Source organism: Saccostrea echinata, unplaced genomic scaffold (assembly GCF_033153115.1).
Source record: "Saccostrea echinata isolate AGI-Se365-2 ecotype Australia unplaced genomic scaffold, CSIRO_AGI_Sech_v1 ptg000001l, whole genome shotgun sequence".
NCBI lineage: Eukaryota > Metazoa > Mollusca > Bivalvia > Ostreida > Ostreidae > Saccostrea > Saccostrea echinata.
In genome coordinates this window covers 37,623,273-37,647,500 of record NW_026889750.1, presented here as the reverse complement: position 1 = coordinate 37,647,500, position 24,228 = coordinate 37,623,273, and the positions used below count along the sequence as shown (strand labels likewise).

The window sequence follows — 24,228 nt, the reverse complement described above, 5'->3', positions numbered from 1 at the left end:
CTTCATTAAATCGAATGTTGACTAACGATTTTCATATAAAATTTCTGGCCATTATTTTCACACTGTATTGTATACGGATGTTTCTGTTTGCCATGATGACGATGCACACGGCGGATGTGACCTGTTGAAAGGGATGCTTACTCCTCCATGGCATCTGATCCCACCTCTGATGTTTTTAGTGTACCGTGTTTGCTCTGCTCCCAATTTGTATTGTTTAAATGGACTTTTGAGCTTGATTACTATTCGTTATCTTCATATGATCATGACAAAGAGCAAACAACGGATGTGACAGGTCGACATGACGAGCTTACTACTTGTACTTCATGGCACCTAATCCCACCTTTGATGTTTTGGATGTCCCTGTTTGCTCTGCTTCCAGTTTGTATTACCATGGTATTCCATTGTACTAGCTTTTCAACTTGATTACTGTTCGTTATCTTCATATATCATTTGAGAGCCTTAGAACCACAGGATACAAATAAAAACTATCTGATTTCGTCCAAAAAGGTTTAAATTACTTATAATACTTATTGAATTACTTATGTATACTTGTATGCCAATTACGTAACAAGTCTTAGTGTAGGATATTCCTAAGACAGCTTTGATAACACCCCTGTGATGGTACATTTTTAAGGCCCCGTACATACAATGTACCGTCGCCGGGGGAAACATGGTCTACCCTCACTGAACTTTTGTTGTCCATCGGTATCGACGCCGGCGACAATATGTGCCGATATGAGCGACAAGTGCACCTTAAATACTGGTACATATACATAAAATAGTGGTCCTCGACGATGCATGCTGTGAACATTTGAATATTTTTGTTTAAAGAATGTTTAACTCGAGTCGGAGATATTTTAATGAAATCATGTCAATTGCACCACTCTCCCTCTTTACAGCACGACTCGTATTTTATTCCAGCTGCTTTAGAGTTAAAATGACAATTGTGTGTTAAAAGCATTAGTTTTCCTTTTAGTGATAAAATCTTCATGAATTTTCGATATGATTACCATTTTTATGTTTTAATGAACATGTAATCTCATGAATTTTCGATTTGAATACCATTTTTGTGTAAACTAATTTTAAAAAGGGATATCGAAATACACTTAGATATAGAAACTAATGCGCTATATCGTGCTTCATGAAATATGCCTACGCGAGAAGTCTAAGATTCATTTACACACCTATTATATAAAAAAAAAATATATTTTTCTACTTATGTTTTTCTAATTTACATTTGTTTATAATCCAGAGGACAGAAACATGCAAATTAGCAGAATATATTTATCCATATGTCTTACTATTATAAATGACACGATTCTTTTCGTGTTATTTTAGTTCTTTGATAATTTTTCTTCAAAAGCAATTTATTCTAGAATGATCACACTTACACTCTAAAACTTGGTTTGTAAATGGCTTAAATCAATTTTTGAGAATTATTCTTCATTTTATCTAAGAGATGAATATAGAACAGGATATAGTATGTTGCCTGAAGATGCAAAGTTTTCCTAGTTCCATATTAACATGCTTTTCAAAGGCGTCTTTCTGAATATACTTTTGGATTATATATCTTATCACCCAGGTGACAAATTTCTATCTATCCCATTCTTTGACATTGCCATGGTCATTCTAACCTATATGGTCTCTAAAGAAAACATTTTCCCCTGTAGATCTGGTTTCACGGGTAGGGGATTCGTGTAAAGGTTTCTACCAAAATTGTTCATTCCCCCGGGGCAGGATTGTTGATTAAACATGTTAAATATTGACACATGCCTTATATCTATTTTTTTTTTTAAAAAGTACGTGTATGCGTGTCTAGTATAGGCACTGTTTGAAAAATAATTGTGCCATACTGTTACATAACATTTGTACCTCATAAATTAATGACATAAGCGAATCGTACAAAAATTATTGAATTTTTGAATAAAAAGACATTCACCACCATTTTAAAACTTATATCTAATATATGGAATTCTGTCATTCAAACGAAAAAGAAAGATCTTGGCTTTAAATTACTGACTTCGTCGTCCACGTTTTTTTTTGTGTATTCTATGATTCCCCTTTCTCTGGTGTAATTTTAGATTTGAAGAACACAAACCTCTGTAAGGAACACAGTTTGCAACATTAGATAGAACCATTTCCGAAATAATATAAAATCACAAGTCTGCATTGAAATAATTTCTCTAAAAGAATACCATTTCAAATTGACTATGGTTTGGATAGTTAAATATTGGATCTCGGTGCTTTTCTTCGTTTAATCACTAATTTTGTTGTGTTTTAAAATGCACTGCTAGACGGACATTAAATTCAAAGATACTTGCTAAATGGGAATATTTGGCGTTTTCCTTCCTTTATCACCAATTTAATATTTTTTTAAATACAATCCTAAACAGACATGAAATTCAACAATACTTCAATATGCCGAGATCTTGCTTCGTGACACAACCTCTCGTATGATGTAATTTATAGTAACGAAATCGGCTCTGGATAAAAGTAAAATAGATGGTTCAATTAGAATTTGATTATATTTTATCTTGGTAATTATATAATGGGTGTTCTCGTCACACCATAACTGATTTAATGTCTAGCTAGGGGATTAATGCACTGCGATTTCTACAATCAGGAATCGCAGATCTGCATTTTTCACTGTCATCCTATTGCTAAATAATGGATTTTAGAGTAAAACATCAAATAAAACGACAAACAAATCATTAAATGTTACCATTTACGTTGACATTTAAAAAAAAAATAATTTTCATGGATACTCATTACTGGATAGGAAAACCGCGCGTTAATGAAAAAAAATAAGTGGAAAAAATTAATATATAATTGAAAGAAAATATCATTAACAAATTTGACAGGAACAGTAAATGTTACATAACACCTAAAATACATAGAATATGTTTATTTTATGCTGCATAAAATGTCTGGCATTCTATTTTTTAAAAAGCTTCTTCTATCTACGCATGTAATAAAAAAAAATTCAATTATACTAGGCTAACTCAGTCGAGTTAATAGGGGCATTAGTGTTCTGTTCCTCTATTGATTTTAGTCCCCTACCGTTGAAACAGGAGGGTATTTTAAGCTTCATCCTCGTCTGTAAGTCTGTCTCACTTAGTTTTCCGCATTTTTTCTCAACGCTTAGAGATATTTAGCTGATTTTTAGTACTTAATGAGTAACACAGCAATTTTGAATTTCGTACGTTCCGGTTCCGTGTTTTTTGGCGGAGTTACTGCCTTTCTAAGGGGACAAGATTTCCCACTTTGTTTTCCGCATTTTTAAGTCACCCGAGTGACTTATTGCTATCCCTTTTTGTCTGTCGTCGTCCGTTAACATTTGAATATTTTCAAATTCTTCTCTGGAACTGCTAAACCAATTTCAACCTATTTTGGTATATAGCATCTATGGGTAAAGGGGAATAAAAATTAAGACTTTCATGGTCCCTGCCCCCCCCCCCCCCCCAAATTTCTACTTTTCTTAAGTATTGAGCATAGAGTTTACTTTGTGAAAAAGCACCCGAAATTCGTAGTTTGAATAATATCCAGATAAAAAGAAGTTTATGAACACGTTTTTCTTATTTTCCAGTGAAATGCTCTGTTAAATCATGATATTATACAGAAAAATTGAGAAATTATGAACTTCAAATCTGGGTCCAGGCCTCTTTAATTATTTCATTGATCCCGATAATCCTATTTCTCCTATTAGGCAACAAAGCTTCACCTATTACTTTATTTTATATTCTATGGATCATTAAATTGTTGTATTTTATTCAGGCGGCCGTTGAGGCCCTTGGGCCTCTTGTTGTGATCGTCTTCGGCCGATCACAGTTGATTCCATATGAGGCATCCGGCAAATTTAACTGTGCACACATAACGCCCTGCACTACTTTGTTAACTATGTATACAGATAGCTTCGGGTAAATCTTTCATAATATTTTACGTGATAACGAGCATTATTTTAATGCATTTACCTTGAGATGGAAACGTATATTTACATGGTGAATAAACTTGCACTTTTCTTTACATACGTTAGAATTTCATTCGGAAGTACACTTCCCTTTAGCATTGGTTCTCTGCCCCTGTTTCCAGTCCCTGCCGCTTGGAATAGGTTTTTCAGGGCGCCTACGCCCTTTACCCAATGTCAGGGAACCAGTCACACTTCCCGTAAGGGTGAAGTTTCTTTTGGAAAGCAAAAAAAAAATATTCAAGTCAAATCGAATTAAGAAAGTGCTACTTACCCTTTTTTCGTTATTAAGAAATTTCAAACCCTACGGATTTCAGTTTAGATGTATTTTGAATTTTACCGTTATGATGATTTAAAAAAAAAATGCTTGACACATCATATAGCCATAACATAACAAAACATGAAAATCACATTGCCTCCAAATACCTACGATGATGCTATCTCTAATTATAGAATATATCGATTGCTATAATTCGTTCAGCAAATTATGTACAAGGTCTTTTAAACTTGTTTCTTTGATCGAACTTTGCTAGGGATATTACTGAACATAATAACTAATCATTATAATAAGAAGAAAAATCTGTTACAAAATTAACTATGTGTGGAACTGAGCAGATTGCATGCATGTACGTGTACTTCAGTTTTATTTCAGTGCAACTTTAACTTAGAACTCTCTAAAACAAATGATTTAATTTATCTGCAGAGTTTTTTTTCCTTTTTTTTAACAAAGGTTAGCCCATTTGATTTTAGTCTTCCCTTTAAAAAATGTCAACAATTGTACATTTTTCCAGTTACAGATATAATTTTTAAAGGCAACATAATGTGGCAATATTACTCTTTATAACAACCATTCCTGGTTAAATTTGTTCTTCTATTTAAATTAAGTATGTTAATAAAAGCATTCTAATAAGGTTATCCTTTACACGTCACACTCGGTTGAAAAATAATGTGAAATTAAATACATGTATATGTATATACAAAAAATTAATTTAAGTCAATTAAAAAAAGACATTTTTGCTGACTTAAAGACTCACTGCCAATCATTGCCTGACGCCACGTGCGTCAGGCAGTATAAGGATTAATTTTTCAGGGATCCGAAACTAAGCGATCATTCTTAATGAACTAGATTTCGTGCAAGCTGATTTACATCGGAATTTGTTACCTGCATTTAAACAAATACAGTTTGCAGAAGAAAGAATCATATGACTGATGCAAAATAATGATGTGTTTAATTCCTTCAGTTCTTTTGCATGCACATGTTTATTCTTTGCGATTCTTTGTACGGACATGTCCGTGTAACATTTTTTCTGCGTTTCTAAACTACTGGATCAGTCCATTTGCCTTCTACGAAAGGGGTGACACAGTGATTTCGCGCCAAATGTCACATGTAAATTATCTTCGCGCCTTTTTCTTGGGTTGTTCTATTGAATGGGTGTGATAACTTCTATGGAAATAAAGTTTATTCTTTTAACATAATTCTTAAGCTCCAAATTTTTTATTAACAGTAAATTTTATCTCATTTTAGAAGAGAACACATTGTACATGGACAGGCAACACTAATTTTAAAGCAATGGATTTGCTGATTCTTCTTACTATTTGTCCCATAAGTGGACTAGTCTAATCATAAACAAACTCCCTCCACCTAGTAAATTGGACACCGCTTCTTTATTCAGTCTGTTTTCCACCTAGCCTTTCTTTCAATATTACATTTATTAATAATGTACGTTACAAGATTAGTTTAAAAAAAAAAAGCTTAGAAAGTCAGCGAGTAGCCGACATTATTTCATGCTTTGTGATGAACAAGGGTTTCCTTTGAATACAGTGACAAGAGTGTAGGTCAGTACCCGTAGAGGAATGGGCTTCACTCCCGTCAAGTTCTAAGTAAAGAATCGGCAAAATGAAGAAGACATCATGATCTGTACTGGTTTTCATTTCATAAAAAAGCACGTTATTATAAATATGAGAAAGGTCCTGAAATCGATTGAAATGAAAAACTAAACAATTTGAAAACTGTATATAAAGATGTATTTTAAACTCATTTATAATACATGTATATGTATATAGTAAGACCATCATCGCGTGAGTTTTGTGGTGTTTTTCATTCTTGTTTTGCGCTAGCTATAAAATGTACAGGCCATTTACTTTGACTTCTAGAGCAGCATTGAAGCATTTTTGTCTCAAACACTTCAAGACAACTTTCCCAGTTAAAACTGTTTATAATTTACTTCGTCGTCGAGAACGACGGAAAACAGACCAGTCTATAAATAGAGGTCGTCTCATCAATCTATCACTGACCAGGGAGTGTGCATGAAGAAGTGCGTCCTCTAGTAAGAGTACATGTAATATGAATTTCTTTAAAACGAATCATCTAACTATTTTTTCCAGAATTATCAGTGGCGGATCCAGGAATTTCATAAGGGCGCAGTAGAAGGCAGGGGGTCTGGGGGGCTGTATTGAAACCCCAGTGGGTCCAGGGCAAAGCCCTGATGGGGGTTCGGGGGCGAAGCCCCCGGAAGCTGACGAATTCTTACAAATAAGGTGTTTTTTCCTTGATTTTAGGATAATAAAAATATAAGTTCTACATACAAAAAATTCAAACGGGGGGGGGGGGGGGGTAGGCCCGGCGCGCCGGTGCTGGATCCGCCTTTTAATTATAATCTACGCTAGCGCACTTGCAGTTTCATCCAAACATAACTAGTCAGCCCGTGGGCTAACTAATAAATGACCAAATAGTGAAATGTCTTAGATATTCGTTAATCTGTAGTATTTGATTATGACATTTGAGAAAGTCATTTGTACATCTTGTGTAATGAAGTATCGCAACTATGTCGCTCCTTGATGACGGAAACGTTTAGCACCTCTCTTGCATATACGTTCCATAGATATTGATTGATTAGTCAGGCAAGCTTTTTGAAAAGCTATTACTTGTTCCTTTAAAAGGAATACTTGTTTTCCTAAACGTTTGCAGATATTGAGTTGATTTTTGAAATATGAGTCTGCCTTAAGGAGTTAAGTCAAGTTTGCATTTGTTCCGTTTCAATAATCATTGTCTGAATTATTGCCATTTCAATTTTTAAGGGGAACCAGATTACATTTGCCGGTAGGGGACTAGTTTTGCTTATGCAATACCCGCAGAATGCTTAGTTAAAATTGGGAAAGAGTATAAGTGTATTTCTTCTTTCCATTTTCTTTATCATCTGGCGGTTGGTCTAAAATAGTAATTTGTCTATTATAGGGTATCTTTAACCGCATCCTGTCCAATGAGACTTCATAAATATCCCATGGACACCCAAACATGCTCCCTTTACATACAAAGTTGTAAGTATAATTCTATGAAGTGTGTATATTAACGAAATTCAGGAATGGGTGTTTCTTGTTCAGTGAAAATACTCTTGGTCTGTGTAGTTGCATACACAAGGAAAAGAATTGAATTTCGGTGGAAGTCCGATGGGCCCGTAATCACTAGCAGTGCAGTGGAGCTGCCTCAATTTACTCTTGTAAACATTATAACGAACAACACTTGTGACAAAACTAACGGTAAATCTTCCTCTTTTTGCTTCTTATGAATATGCAAATTTTTACGAGGTAATTATGAATAATCGTTTTTTTTTTTAAATCCAACAGGAAAGAAGTCGATGTAAGAAAGACTATGTACAGTATGTTTTCTGAATATTTTCAGTTGATAGCGATTTCACCTGCATTCAGGTTGATTTCAACCTAAATCGAAACATTGGGTTCTACATGATCCAGATCTATATCCCAACCATAATGATCGTGCTGTTATCCTGGGTTTCCTTCTGGCTCAGTATTGACGCTGTTCCCGCGCGCATCTCTCTGGGCATCCTTACAGTTCTCACCATGACAACACAGAAAGGCTCTGCCATTTCCTCCCTACCCAGGGTATCCTATGTGAAAGCAATCGACGTTTGGATGGCAACGTGTCTGGCGTTCGTGTTTGCTGCGCTTTTAGAGTTTGCCTTTGTAAATGTGATGCAAAGAAGACGCCAGAAGTTTGGGTCCTTAAATGATTCTGAAATAGATAGTAAAATGGTGAGCTATACACTATAATTCGAGTTAAAATTGTGAAGTAAGATTTGTTATTTTCTAATCATGTTGCTAAAAACCTGTACACAATTTATTTTACAGAATTCAAACAGACGATTAAACAACGGGAAAAGAGCAGCAAAAAGTGTTGACAATATTTCAAGGGTCGTATTCCCCATCGTATTTTTTGCTTTTTGTGTGATTTATACTTTTGTTTATATGATTTAATGTTTATAACTAATATAACAGTTATACATGTGGTAAAATGTTTTCAATTAGTAAAATTTTGAGTTTTTAATGAAGTTCTGTAATTTGTTCATGTAGTACATGTTTCACACCTCGAACGAAGGTTTTGTTTGTTTGTTTATTGTGAATTTTTCACTCATATGGAGACGCCACCACTTGCCGGTGAAGAGTTGCAAATTTTGACCTATACTCGGCACTCAGGGCCATTGAGCAGCGAGGGATCTTTTTCGTGCCAGCACCTACTGCGACACGGGACCTCGGTTTATACGGTCTCATCCGAAAGACCGGTCTCCACGTCCCACAGTGGGATTCGAACCCGCGACGTAAAGATCAACTCATTACTCCGCGACTCTAGAGCGAACGCTCTAACCACTGCGCCACGCGGGCGACTCCTCGAACGAAGAGTTTTTGCTGCTACCAAATAACTTGGTTCACTCCAAGCCCAAGCTTCTTGGTTGAGTGACTTTGCCATTGTGTGCATAATTCTTAAACCTATCATTAACAATTATAAATTATAATTATGGACACAGCGCAAGGTCACTGAAACATTGAATGTTGGGGCCTGCGGTGCGGAAGTCAGTTAAATCTACAGAATTACACATATTGTAGTAAAGAAAAAAGATCTCTTTCTATTCCACTCTCTCTTCTTTCTGACTTAATAATAACTTTAACCAAAAGTAAATCAGAAATTAAAGAAAGGTTTTGTTAATTGAATATTTAGAATTTACGCTGTGTCACTGATACTTCAGCCAGAATTATATCCCATCGAAAAGTGCAAACAGATAAAAGTTTACTCACCATCTTGTCTTCGATTCCAAGAAAAATGGGTAGCAACTGTTCCTTCGCCATGCGCTCGGCACTTTGAAGTGAAAGTTGCGGGTCCTTCGGATGAGACCTTAAAAATCAAGGCCCCGTGTCACGGTAGGCGTTAGCACGATAAAGATCCCTCACTGCTCAATGGCCTTAGTGCCGAGTAAAGGTCAAAATTTGAAACCCTTCGCCGGTACATGGTGACGTCTCTATATGAGTGAAAAATTCTCGAATGGGACGTAAAAACAACAATCAATCGATTCCAAGAGGACATGGGAACAAGTCAAAATATTTCAAATAGACAGTCCTTTATTGCTGAAGTAGTGTGTAAACTTTCCTGTTACTGTTATAAACTGAGACAATCCACACATATACAGATTTATTTATTGGTTGCATTTTCTGTGGAATTCTTTGCTTTTCTGGAGTTATATGACCATTGTACATTCAAAAACAAATCTTTACTTATTAAACCGTTTCTTGTAGAAATTAATAATAACTGCAAGATGGTATAGGGTTGGATTCTTATTTATTCCGTGGAGATAGTTGCATGATTTCAAACTGTTGAGTTTATAGATGAAATAAATGTTTTAATCAACCCTAAAACAACAATAACAACATATAAATACATAGACAACATATAAAAAGGCACATTCACTTTACAACACAAAACGATCACAATTTAATTGCATAAAACATTCATTTAGGCCATTACTTTACACTTCATACAAACGCATTCAAAGGGCGATAACTCTTTGAAACTCTTACTGAATTAATGATATAAATCATATTTCTCTATACTGAAATATTTACAATACTTTAAAAATATGAGTTTAACATACCAGTGTATGGAACTGAGTGAATACACTGTATACTCTCAATCAGGATGACTTTAAGATTATTACATGATGACCTAATAGATTAATAAATTATAAAATCATAATAATTCAAACCCAGATCTCAATTCCAAAGATCTACATGAATTAGATTAAAACATAACTTGCTCCTTCTTTACAATATCAGTCTTATTTTTTAATATTAAACTTTAAAACTTTCACTCTAGCACATTCATACTCATTTAGCAAGTTTAAATTTAAAATACTTTATTTTCATTCATTATCTTTAATTTTAGTTTACGATCATTAGATGTGTTTTATAAAAGGATTACTTGCAGTTTATGGGTGTTTAATATACTCCAAAATATCAAATTTAAATACTCAGACACAGAACTCACTACACCCCTCTCAAACAGTAACTCTGAATGCAATAATAAAACAAAGGGTTTCCCGCCTGAATGGACATCTCTGACCAAACAATGCCAATCCACCAATAGAATGTATGAAAACGGATAATACCCTTATTTATAAATAAACTAATCCATATATCTTCCTTAACCAATAGTCTTTGTGTTAAACCATTATTTAAATAGGGATGTTTATGATTTTAAACATATAAATAAATAACAATATTAGTAATGCAGGCGCAGCGCTTGTATAAATGTATGGATGAATGAATGAATGAAATTCCTGAAATAAAATGTATAGCATTAATTAAATACAATAAAACTAAGTACAACTACCACACTTATGTCCACAAGAAACCTAAGCTCCTGACTCAAATCCATTTAAAAAGGCAGGACTATATTCATTTTTTTTCTTAACTCAGATTTTAATATGCAGAAATGAACCTACCCACTGTGGCCGTTTCCTGACTTATTGCAGACAGGAAGATGTACTCCTGAGGGATACAATTAGCACATCTGGGCCTGTACAAATGGCACCAGTCTGAATTAGATCATCATTATCTTGATTAAAAACAAGAAAACACTAATAGTTTTCATAGAAATAGATAGACACATTTGCTCACATATTTAAAAGGAGAGGATAGTGATTCACCTTCTTATTTACTTCTTAATGGGTACGCCTCAATGTTATAGAAACCAGAAGTCTCTGATGAGACTGTAGCTCTACTGGTCTGTACATATAACAAAGGAAAAGTAGCACTTGGATTTGATTGATTGATTGATTGTATATTGTTTTACGTCCCATTCGAGAATTTTTCACTCATATAGAGACGTCACCATATACCGGTGAAGGGCTTCAAATTTTGACCTTTACTCGGCACTCAGGGCCATTGAGCAGTGAGGGATCTTTATCGTGCCAACGCCTGCCGTGACACGGGGCCTCGGTTTTTAAGGTCTCATCCGAAGGACCCGCAACTTTCACTTCAAAGTGCCGAGCGCATGGCGAAGGAACAGTTGCTACCTATTTTTTATCGACTTAGGTCTGTCGCGGCCGAGATTCGAACTCACGACCTCCCGATCACGGAGCGAGCGCTCTACCGACTGAGCTACCGTGAACGGTCACTTGGATTTGAAACTTTGCAACATGCAGCAATAAATAGAATAATGTATCTTAATGTAGTCTACTTGTGCGCCAAGTTATATTGAAATCAGACTAAAACTGAAGGAGGAGTAGCCCTTTAAAGAAATTTCACAGAAATTTCTATTTTTAATAACCATGGCAACACCATTCATCGAAATCAAAAACCGATGCACTTAATTATGCATCTTAGTGTAGTCTACTTGTTTGCCAAGAAAAATGAAAGTAATGTAAAAAATTAAAACTCATGATTTCTGATTCATTGAAATTACACGCAGAAAGATCATACAAATCATTTTTCTCACATGACCTTCTAAATGCTAATTGTGACGTCATAAACTTGTGCATTTTCCCGTATTTTCTTGAAAAGTTGCAGAAGACACCAATTTTCAATGGAATTTTCTCTCAGATGATATTGTCCACAGGCATCGCCCACAAAGATTTTGAGATATGTAATTTTTCAAAGAATTTCACAGAACATATCTGAAAATAAACGTGGGCGACGGCTGTGGACACTATTTTCTTAAGGAAAATAACCCTTGAAATGGGTCATTTTGAGGCTTTTTCTGTTTAAAATAGAGAAATGCATCAAATTAATGACGTCATATTTCCAGAATGGTACTCTTTCATGCTATATTTTTTCCTGATTTATCACTGTCATATACTCAACAAATGTTTAAGCCAGTTTCAAAACTTTTTGAAAGTATCAAATTTTTAGGGCACAATAAAGCTAAAACCGTACCTTCTTCTTTCTATTTTTAGTAACCATGGCAATACCGTTCATCGAAATCAAAAACCGATGCACTAAAGTATGCATCTTAGTGTAGTCTACTTATGTGCAAAGTTATATTGAAATCAGACCAAAACTGTAGGAGGAGTAGCATTTTAAAGGAATTTCACAGAAATTTCTATTTTTAGTAACCATGGCAACACCGTTCATCGAAATCAAAAACCGATGCACTAAAGTATGTACATGTATCTTAGTGTAGTCTACTTGTGTGCTGGTCTCTGACCAGTAGAGCTAAAAATGGCAGTGATTATGTTTTGCTATCGGAACCCCGAAATATGTGTACGATCAAAAAGTAAAATTCAGTGGTATAAGAGGATGTGCAAATAGCGATGGATATCCCAAAGCGTAACGGACTTAGAGGCAGAAATACACTCTGACTTGTCCTTAATCCTTAATATGAATGTATATCTGGGAGCTGATAAAAAGCACGATTTCAAACATAATTTATACATAAATCAGTTAATCAAAATATATTCGTACTTATGAAGGACAGATAACGACAAGGAATATTTAGAAACATGCCCTCGTGCGGCAATATTGAAAAGGAACAAGTTCTAGGTATAGAATTCTACAAATTAATACAAATGATTTGAGAATTGACCTTCTTGTGACTTGAAAACCAATGGGGGTCATATAGCCTTTATGGGGTACCAAGTTTGTTAAAAAGCACTTTGATTGTACACACAAGTACTCTGAAGATGATATTAAAAAGACGCTTGAGTTTCTGATTGACAATATCTATGTAGTTTTTGGAGATCAGGTCTTCCAACAATCTGTTGGAATTACCATGGGTACCAATTGCGCCCCCTTATTAGCAGACCTATTTTTGTATTCATATGAAGCAAAATTTATTCAAAAACTTCTACATGAGAAGAAGAAAACACTTGCTATGGCCTTTTACTCGACATTTAGATATATCGACGACGTATTATCAATTAACAATGGTTACTTCATTCATATGTCGACTCGATGTATCCCAGTGAGCTTGAAATAAAAGATACCACAGGTTTTGACACATCTGTTTCATATTTAAATATTTTACTAGAAAAAGACGTTAATGGTAACCTAACAACAAAGCTTTATGATAAACGTGATGACTTCAACTTTTCAATCGTCGACTTCCCTTACTTATGTAGCAATAATCCCTTATCACCTGCATATGGAGTTTATGTTTCTTAATTGATTCGATACGCAAGACCATGTTCTACGTATGAACAATTTCTAAAACGAGGCAAGCTATTGAAAACAAGTTGACGAAACAAGGATATCAACAGTCTCGTTTGAAGTCATCTTTTCGCAAGTTTTTCGGTCGATACAATGACCTTGTCAGCACATGCAACCTATCATTGAGTTAAATGCTGACTGATGTTTTTCTTACTAATTGTTAGGCCATTATTTATACACTGAACTGTCTACGGATTTCTCCGGTTTTTGTTTCCTGATCATGACAAGGAGCACAAGGCGGGTTTGACCGGTCGGCAGGGGATGCTCACTCCTCCATGGCACCTGATCCCACCTCTAAATTTTGATGTCCGTGTTTGCTCTGATCCAAATTTGTATCGTTTCATTGGACTTTCGAGATTGAATACTGTTCGTTATCTTCATATTTCATCTTTCAGGCAGTTTACATAATATTTAGCGGAGAGTATTTGTTTACGTCAAGAGTAGTTGGACCTTGTGACCTTGATATCAATAGGGTCAGCTACTTCTTAGAGGGTACCTGTGTACCATATTGGATGTCTCTCGAGCCAAAAAATGTAAAGATATTCAGTGAAGAATGAATTCCTTATTTCTAGGGTATTTTGACCCTTGAAATTGGACCAAGGTACCTAATAGGGATCATTTACTTCTTGAAGGGTACCAAGTTTGATGTTTCTCAAGCAAAGGGATCTCAAAAAATAGAGAGGTCGGTTTCTTCTTATGTCCATAAAAGTGTTACTCTTAAAATTTGTACCCTAATAATTTATTTTACTTTCAGTGGGTTCCGGAGTACTTTGATCTTGTGACTTCAAAACAAACGGGATAATTTACTTTTTAGGGTGAACCAGAGTATCAAGTTTGATGTCTGTCAAACAAAGATTATTGTGTAAAGACAAATAATGCACCCCAGTAAAGAAAAGCCCCCACACTCCAAATCGTAGAAAAAGTAACTTCTGGTAGAAAAGGGACAATTGGGATCAGTTTCCAACATGTGCACGCTTTAAGAATTCAACCTCGTTAAAAATGCCCCAACCCAAACAGAATGATATAATATTTAAAAGAGGTGATTGATGCAACTCTTGGAGACCGGTCCTTTCGATAAGACCTTATAAACCGAGGTCCCATGTCGCAGTAAGTGCTGGCAAGAAAAGGTCCCTCACTGCTCAGTGCCAGTATAGATATAAAGAACCAAGCACACTAGCTCTCGATTCCCGCCTACATTTTGCACCAATTAAATGGCATTAAAACTTGATTGAATGCAAAGAGAGTACATTATTGATTAATTAATAATTTTAAAACCAGTGTCAAAAAATTGATTGCTCTCATTTACGACTCTTTTTAAAAGAGAGGTTGAAATTTTTATCTACTGAAATCAGGCTTTAAAATCGCTAGATTTTCAAAAACGCGTGGAAATGGATAAAATAAATTCAACATAAGAGATTTATAAAAGACCTTCTTTTATTTGAAATCTCAACTGAAATTGGTATTAAAATGACTAATTTTGCAGTTTTTTGGTCTGTAAACATCCCCTCCCCCCGTGAAACAACAAAAACTTTGGTAGGAATTTGTGAAATAAGAATTCATAAAACCCTTAAAAAGGATTTTTGTTTCACGGGTGGAAAGATGTTTTAAAAATATTTTCCATTGATTTCTATAGTGAAATATTTTCCGTTGATTTCTATAGTGAAAAACGCTATTTCTACCAAAAATAAAGAGTTATCCCTCTTTGTTTTCCCAAATAAGTTATGTTTTACGAAAATTCACATAATATTTATATGAATATGAAAAATCATTCAAATATGTTAACTTTTGAAATTTGACTTGGAGGTAGGCAGCAGAAAAATACTATCGTTCGCAGTTCTTAGCAGCCCTCAACCGGAAATGGTGGTGTCTCCAAATGAGTGAAAAATTCTCGAGAGGGACGTTAAACAACAAACAAACAAACAATTGTTTGGTAAGTGCAATGTATACTATATTATTAATAAAATATGAAGTTTACAAGATTTTTTATTTATAAAATTTGTTCGAGTTTAAATATTTAAAACCACGTGTTTTATATTCGTTTTCTTGTGAGTTTGTCTAAATGCTGTTTTATGATTGGAAAAAAGAATTTTACTTTATTTATAGTAATTTACGGCAATCGACCCTGACTTCCATGAACGGAAATCGCCCAGACCTGTTGAACGAACTCTTGGTTTAATGACTGAAAATGCAAATCAGTATTCCCACTTTTTCAAGGGGGAATAATCCTTTCTTACGTCAGAAGAGGAGCTAATTGCGCAAAAGTGCTGTTAGATTGAGTTACAACAAGCGTTTTAAAAATATATATTGCAAGGTGGATAAACTTATCAAATCAAGGATCTGATAATTCCGTATTTTCTTTGACAATTATTTTAGCATGAAATCTTTGCGTCTTTCATTTCACTACGGGTTCACTGACGTCTCTTAGATTATCATATCTGTCTTACCTTAGCACAGGTGTCATTCTCTCAGAACTCAAATCGCTGAAGAACACGGAACTATGTGGTTGTTAGTACTGATTTTAGGTTACATTTCTGTTAGTGAGGCAATTGTATGTACTCCACAGCTATGTGAAAATATTAAAATCGCTCCTCTGCAATGCAAAGGGTCGATAATCAAAGGGGGAGGATTCTGTGGATGTACCGACGCCTGTGCCAAGGTATGACACATAGCCTTATCATTTTATTCAAATAAATAATTTAATTCTGTTTGTAATAAACCTTTTCATTAGATAGAAAAATTAGTTTGTGTCGTTCAACCTGGTTGCCTACGTCACAATGTGACTTGGGTCCAAAAGTTACCAATCAGCTTGACGTAACATTTAAATTTAGCTTAATCTGGGACATTTTTTGAAGGGAAATTGTCAATTTTTTTACACTGAATGATAGAAAATGAAATTGCATGCAATAGATTTTGTAGTTGCTTCTACTCTTATATTCATAACCTGTGTTGGAAGGGATTACCTTTTCTAATACATAAACGTAAACTGCTCCAACCCAGGTAAAACTTGGGTGTAGCTATCGAATTTGATCATTCTTTAAATATCAGGTAATACTGACACAAGAGGAGTCTAGCTAATTATTTTTTTACTCTAACCTAACCTGCCTGAGTATACTAAATTTGACCGGGAATACAAGAAGCAAACCCGAAACCAGAAACCTGGGAACCGTTTTTTTTTAAAAGTTCTTTCTAATATGTTATTAATGTAAATCGAGGTATGGTGTGGTTTTACATTTTTAGAATTTTAATAACGAATATAATAATAAAACATAGCCTTTTAATGTATGAGGTCGATACATACATAAATTTGAAGGCTTACACGATTTTTTCGTGGAAGCCTGTATCAAAAACACCGTGGTAGTGTTTGGTTTTACTTTTATAGAATTTTCATAACGAATATTATAATAAAACATAGACTCTTAATGTATGAGGTCGATACATAAACATATCAACTTCACAGTAAAGCATATCGACTGAGCGCGAAGTCAGTATGCTTTTCTGTGAAATCGATATAGCACATGACTACATTTGTTATTCTATTTATTTATTTATTTTTTGTGAACAAAAAAAGACATGCAAATTATTTTTCTAAGTTTGAAAACTTTTCGCTAACTCGAGTCACTATCGTAATATATAAATTTGCATGTGATATCAAGCAAACCAATTAGATGTTTTGAATTAGACAGTAAAAATAAAATTAAACTATGGCACCATTTATCATGTGACATACAGCAAGAGGGTGAGAGCTGCGATTTACCATCAAGACCTCATCTCTTTGGAATGATTCCGTCTGCACCGTGTGATGATGGCTTGGAGTGCACCAGTCCTATTTCCGAGAACCATTCAATAATGCGACTTGGGAAGGGAGTGTGTTCAACATCTAGAAAATGTAAATAGTAGTAACAATTATTGCATTGTGATAAATCGCCATGTCTCTGTGAAATTAATTATATTCTTAAAACATTTAATTGGAAAATGACTAAATTATTCATACATCAAAACACTTGGCCTCTAGACCATAAACAGAAAATTTAAGTCAACATTTTAAAATGGTGCACCTTTTGAGATAATTCGAATATTCAATTCATCATTTGTTTTTGCTTACATACATATCTGCATTTTTCAAAAACGCATACATGGAGTCATAGTCAAGATATTCAGAATAACATTTTTTTTTACTTAAGGATGACATTACTCAGATGACAAAAATTCTGCAGATAAAAATGAAAACCCACCTTATGTACGTTGTAGACCTGTTATGGATAATGTTAGTTTTCACTTTCAAATAATAAGGTCATAAACCTACTTTTAACGCTAGTGCCCCTTGAATATTTCTATGAAAATACTTCATTTCTTTCATTATGACCAATATTTTATACAATAACAAAATTCAAAAAGTAAGAAAACTCTTTGAATAATGAAATATAACTAAAATTTAAAAGTTTTGTTAGATTTAAAAAATAAAACAAAACAAAAGTTTGAACAATAAACTTGTTTATTATTCAAGTCCTATTTTCATCTGCCAGTTTTCTAATTTTTTCTCATATCAAAAATCTGAATGACAAAAACTTTAAACTATTTATAGTCTCAGTTTACCCTTATACTGCTAGCATTAAACTTTATGAGTTTAATGACCAAATTCCTTGGACATGTTGTCTAGAATGATTTTTTGTTATAATTTGAAATTCTACATTACATGTCATTTATTTATTTAAGGCAATACACAAGCTTTCAAACAAATAATATTTGCAAAATAATTTAGAAACAAGATGTGTTTGAAAAATTTTCAAACGTAAGTCAAACTCCAAGGTGAAGGAAAAAAGGTAAAAATTGTCGGTACCCAAAGCCCTAGCACCAACTGTTCAAAATTTATAGCCAATGTTCAAGTTTGTTAAAAGTGGGTCAAACTCCAAGGTCAAGGTAAAAAATATTTATACCCAAGTTGCGGTCTTACGGTCTTCTCACTCACAAGGAAAACACAAGTAAAGTATGACAGCTCTAGCACCAACTGTTCAAAATTTATGCCCAAGGTTGAAGTTTTTCAAACGTATGTTAAACGCCAAGGACAAAGTCAAAGGGACAAAACTATTGGTGCCTAAGGGAAGGTCTTGTCACAAGGAATGCACCTGTGAAATATGAAAGCCCTAGTTATAACCATTCAAAAATTTATGGCTTAGGTTTACGTTTGGTAAAATTTTGCAAAAGTGGGTCCAACTCCCAAGGTCAACAGATCAAATGTGTTGGTACCCAAAGAAAGGTCTCATCACAAGAAATACACACGTGACATATGAAAGCCATAGCTCCAACCAAGCAAAAGTTATGACCAAGGTTAGAGATTTGGCAGACAGAGACAGACAGACGGACAGGACAAAAACTATATGCCTCCGAATCTTCGATTATGGGGGGAGCATAAAAACACATAGAATTTTACCTTTTAGAATAATATCGTAAGAAAAATTTTGTGTAAAAAAAATTGAGATTTATGCGGATATTTTTTTTTGGCATCACTATAAATGTTCTTGCACATTTTCTTCAAATGGTAAACCATTCAATTTTGAAATTAATATTGATTTATTACATGGCTATTTTGTCCATTTAAAACAACGTTTAATTTAAGATATTGTACTTTATAGTAATCCGTATCCGTCAAAACAAACCCTGAGTGAAGGTCATCCTTAAGTTTGTTCATGGTCCAGGTTTATTGATACCTTTTCTGAATGTGTTCTATCTAGCTAGGAAGACTCGCAGCCAAACCTACACACCATGTCAGCAGATGTATATGCAGCGGTCTATCAGTATGGTGATATGGAATGGCTGGTATCTTCCAAAATGTGATGGCGAGGGCAATTTTGAGGCCGAGCAGTGTGACAATACAGGTGTGCAATTTGTCAAGAGGTTGTGTTAACATAAAATCGACTATGTAGATATCATGTACAAATACATGTCACCGCATGTCTATGGCACTCAATAGTAAATACATATCAGTTATCAAGAGAGAGATAAGTCTCTTATAAAGTCGGATTTTATAAAAAGAAAACATTACACATTTATTGACTGGGTTCAAGGGCAACATGCGTTTTGTCGGACCCAAGAACCAAACTGTTTAACAGATTGGTTCGAGATGTCATCAAAACCCATTTTGCCCGAGAACACAATAATGTTTTGTTATACCTTTAAATTTTTGTTATACTTTTTATTTTTTGATATACATATATCTTGTGCTGGCTTCCATGATGTAAATTTCCTTTACCTACTGTCGAACACAACGTAGGTCCCGTGCCGCAGTAGGTGCTGGCACGAAAAAGTTCCCTCACTGCTCATTGGCCGTAAGTGCCAAGTATAGGTCAGAATTTGTAGCCCTCCACTGGCAAGTGGTGGCGTCTCCATATGAGTGAAAAGTTCTCGAGAGGGACGTTAAACAACATACAATTAATCGAACACAACGAATGCAATTACGATTTAGCTGATCGTCACAGTGTGACGTAAGCGTTCCAATATCTCATCGACAGGTCAAACATCGATTTTTTGTGATGCTTCAATGAAACATATGAAATGTATGACTTTTTTTAGTATATGTTTATAGGAACCAACTTTTAAATGGATAACAAAAACTGTTAAGATCCGATAATAATAATGATATTGCATATTATAAATATAATAACATATACAAGACAGTACTATTTCAATATCAGATACTACATATCAACCTAATTAAAATCAGGTCATTGTTACGCTCCGAAATTCTGATAGTCGCTAAACAGCGACTATCAGAATTTCGGCGCGTAACAAAGATTTGATTTTAATCAAATTTTACTACACGTGTAACAGCATTCCAGATAGATGTATTTAAAACGACCCAACCCGGTATCTTTCACAGTTATTATAATCAAGCAGAAAACCGTAAAATTTAGCACGAACTGCTAATGTTTGATTTGAATCTATTTAGCTAAGAAAAGTAATATTTATGAAAGAAGATTCTAATTTCTGGTAGAGAACTCGAAAATTTTGCATTATCATTTCTAAAACACTTCGAACCGTAATGTCTATTTTACTATTGGTAAAACATTTTTTTTTAAATATTTGTGACGCTTCCTGAGTTAATGAGTGTAGATTTTTTCTTCAAATCATTAGGGTTCACAAAGGGATACATAGGAAATATCTTAAAGAATATTTTTTGAGAAAGCAAAGCCACCATTAATCGTGATATATGCAAGTATCCCCAAGTAGAACAGAATCGAGCTTGTTCAAGCCATGCATATGGCCCTCGAGGCTAGGGTTGGATTGAGATCAAAATTTTACAATTAACAGGTGAGTATCATTAAAAATATATTCTAGAACAACTGAGCTAGAATAATTTAATCATGCAAGCATAACTATCTTATATTTTTTTGTCTTCTTCTACAGGACACTGTTTTTGCGTTACACCCCACAAAGGCCAAACTATCGAAAATACAAAAGTCTTGGGCTCTGCCGACTGCTCTGCGCATGCTCCAGCCAAGCGTGATCTGACCCGGTGTCAGCAAATGTACCAGTTACGCATGATTTCTTTCGTCATTTATCATGGGATGTGGACACCTAAGTGTGATGCCGATGGAAAGTTTGAGCCTGTGCAGTGTGACAATACACGTAAGTATCAAATCTTGTAATTTCGATCGGCTCGACAATAATAATCTAAATGGAATGATCGAAAGATAAATAATGTTAATCCACGATGTGATAAGAGTGGTTAGAGCGTCTATTCTAGAGACGCGGAGTAAGGAGCTGATTCTTACGTCGCGGGTTCGAATCCACTGCGGGACGTGGAGAGCTCGGATGGGATCGTATAAACCGAGGCCCAGTGTCGTAGTAGGTGTATGCACGGAAAAGATCCCTCACTGCTCAATGGCTGCTCAGTCGACTCGACAATAATTATCTTAATGGAATGATCGAAAGATAAATAAGGTTAATCCACGATGTGACAAGAGTGGATTGAGTGTCTATTCTAGAGTCGCGGAGTAAGGAGCTGATCCTTACGTCGCGGGTTCGAATCCACTGTGGGACGTGAAGACGTGAAGAGTGGAGACTTCGGATGGGACCGTATAAACCGAGGCCCAGTGTCGTAGTAGGTGTTGACACGGAAAAGATCCCTCACTGCTCAATGGCTCTTATGGCCGAGTATAGGTATAAATTTGCAGCCCTCCACCGGCTAGTGGTGGCGTCTTCATATGAGTGGCACCGTTCACGGTAGCTCAGTCGGTAGAGCGCTCGCTCCGTGATCGGGAGGTCGTGAGTTCGAATCTCGGCCGCGACAGACCTAAGTCGATAAAAAATAGGTAGCAACTGTTCCTTCGCCATGCGCTCGGCACTTTGAAGTGAAAGTTGCGGGTCCTTCGGATGAGACCTTAAAAACCGAGGCCCCGTGTCACGGCAGGCGTTGGCACGATAAAGATCCCTCACTGCTCAATGGCCCTGGGTGCCGAGTAAAGGTCAAAATCTGAAGCCCTTCACCGGTATATGGTGACGTCTCTATATGAGTGAAAAATTCTCGAATGGGACGTAAAACAATATACAATCAATCAATCAATCATATGAGTGGAAAATCCTCGAGAGGGACGTTAAACAATAAACAAACAATGTGATATTAAAGTTGTTCCGCAGACTTATACATTATGAATGGTTCATCTGACCTTTACTTTATGTTCCGCTGATTAGATAAAGTGTGAGGTTAAGTACATTTGTATGTCAGTGCGCTTATCTGAATGATTAGCCGAATCAGACTTAAAGATATGGAATTTCTATTGATATTGTATGCGGAATATGCTACAGATTATGCTGAGTCTTACTTATAATTTATTTTTTGATCAGATCACTCAAGTGTAATGTTAACCCAGAGTTTAGTTCACTATTCACTGTATCAAGAAATATCCAATAGAAAAATACAGATCAGATGCATGCTTAGCAAGTTAATCTTGATTTTATTAATTAAAATTCGGTTGAAATCATCATCTTCCAGTTCATCATAGAATTGTCGGAAATAAACTAAATAATATATGTTGAATGCTTAAGTTCAAGTCTTGTTTCAGATGCTTGACTGACATTTTGTAAGGATCAGCGGGTAAGGCTACTGCAGACTTAATTCTCACTTAAATCAGACCTAAACATACGATGCTCTCTAAAAATTCTAAGTCTGGTGCAGTGTATCCGAGCTACGCTTTATGTCTGTGTTTGAATGACTCCACTTGTAAACACCATTTAACACTCTTACAATGTATAAGATTGCCATTATTAATCTTGCACAGATGGTACATGTCCGAATTTTTAGTTAATGATGATACTAATCGAAGACTGTATTTGACATAAGGCCATTCCAAGTTTTTTCTCTGTTTAGCGTCCACCCATCCTTCAAAAACCTACCTACCTATTCGCAAAAAACACACAAGACAAAAAATAAAACACAGACTTTATAGTCTTTAAAATGACGTCATACAAAGCATTACACTTCATCAATCTATTTCTCTCCTACAAAAACCTATTCTTTAGCAAAATCAATGCATTAAATGCTTAAAATATACCTATAATGACATTTTGTAAATAAATACTTAGAGATATTGACAGATTTGAAAAAAATTGACCAGAATAATCAATTTCAGGACTCCTGATTTTGTTTGTTTTTTCTCATATGGGGTGTCAAAAACCAAGGCGCACGCGGACGCTAAACATAGAAAAAACTTGGAATGGCCTAAATCATACATCTGAGTGAGTTTGTATAAGGACGGTGTTTTGACAGTTTTCAGCTTAATTTTTTTTCATGGTAAGGTTCTAGTTGATGCACGTAGATCGGAATTGATCTACTGTGCCTCTCTATCTCTCTCTCTCTCTATATATATATAAGATTCACCTTCCTTTTAGAACACTGCTTCTGTGTGACTGAATTAACTGGAACAGTCGTGAAAGGATCAAAGGTTGCCCACAGGAACCCCGATTGCTCTATTTACGACCTGACGGAGAATCCTACCACTACTACTGTGTCTTTTACATAAACGCCTCTATATTTAAAGAATTAAAGATGTGAATAAACAAATAAATATCTGTAGTGTTTTATCTATTAGTCGAAAAACCATAAATATTTAGCCTTCTTCAGGTGAAAGCTGGTCTTTCAAAACTTAGTATCGTACAACCTTGCAACTTTTTTGAATCAGGTTTGTTGAATAAGAATGAAAATATTCAAATTCTAAAATTGACTTTAGTCTGTTTTCAGTTGACTAGTATTTGCGCCAAAGAGACTTTATTTCGTTTTTCTGAGACCAGTCAGATTCCTTTCTTTTTTTTTTTAATTAAGCTTTGAGATAGTTGTATATCATCAATATTCAACTACATACATGTACCTTTTATCAAAATTTTGACCTTTTACTTGTGGAAAATTCTTCCTTTTTTCCCAATTTATTTATGCTTAACTATAATATTCTAAAGTAAGACTTGATTCATAAATGTTTATATCACATGCCTTCTCGGGTGACTTTACCAGAATACTTGCCCATCTGTGAAAGAAAATCCCTGGAGTGTTATGACACCCCCTGCCTTTGGCATCGGGTAACATAACACTCTAGGGCTCTCCTGTCCCCGAGGGCAAATATTCTGGTATAGTCACCCTCGAAGCCATGTGATATAGATGCATGTATAATAAGACATGCAGTCACCTTGGGATTTCTATGTGTAACAGATGGGGCCTTTTATCTCCTTTGTTTTAAATATATGGAGATAACGAACAGTATCCAAGCTCAAAAGTCCATTCAAAG

The 24,228-nt window shown here is 35.1% G+C and overlaps 2 protein-coding genes across 2 annotated transcripts in view; both read left to right on the top strand.

Annotated features, from left to right (window-relative positions):
• Positions 1-8,264, top strand: part of LOC133190982 (glycine receptor subunit alpha-2-like) — a 40,561-nt gene extending 32,297 nt beyond the window's left edge. Inside the window, exons 5-8 of the mRNA XM_061326657.1 lie at positions 7,200-7,282; positions 7,370-7,501; positions 7,644-8,014; positions 8,111-8,264. Of these exons, the coding sequence (XP_061182641.1) occupies positions 7,200-7,282; positions 7,370-7,501; positions 7,644-8,014; positions 8,111-8,236 (712 nt within the window). The 3' untranslated portion in view covers positions 8,237-8,264. The remainder of the gene's footprint in view (positions 1-7,199; positions 7,283-7,369; positions 7,502-7,643; positions 8,015-8,110) is intronic.
• A 7,644-nt stretch (positions 8,265-15,908) lies between these two features.
• LOC133179027 (nidogen-2-like) lies at positions 15,909-23,472 on the top strand. Its single transcript, XM_061313710.1, has 5 exons — positions 15,909-16,112; positions 17,186-17,342; positions 19,186-19,329; positions 20,858-21,079; positions 23,342-23,472. The coding sequence occupies exons 1-5, from the start codon at positions 15,954-15,956 to the stop codon at positions 23,470-23,472; spliced, it is 813 nt and encodes a 270-aa protein (XP_061169694.1). The 5' UTR covers positions 15,909-15,953.
• The last annotated feature ends 756 nt before the right edge of the window (positions 23,473-24,228 follow it).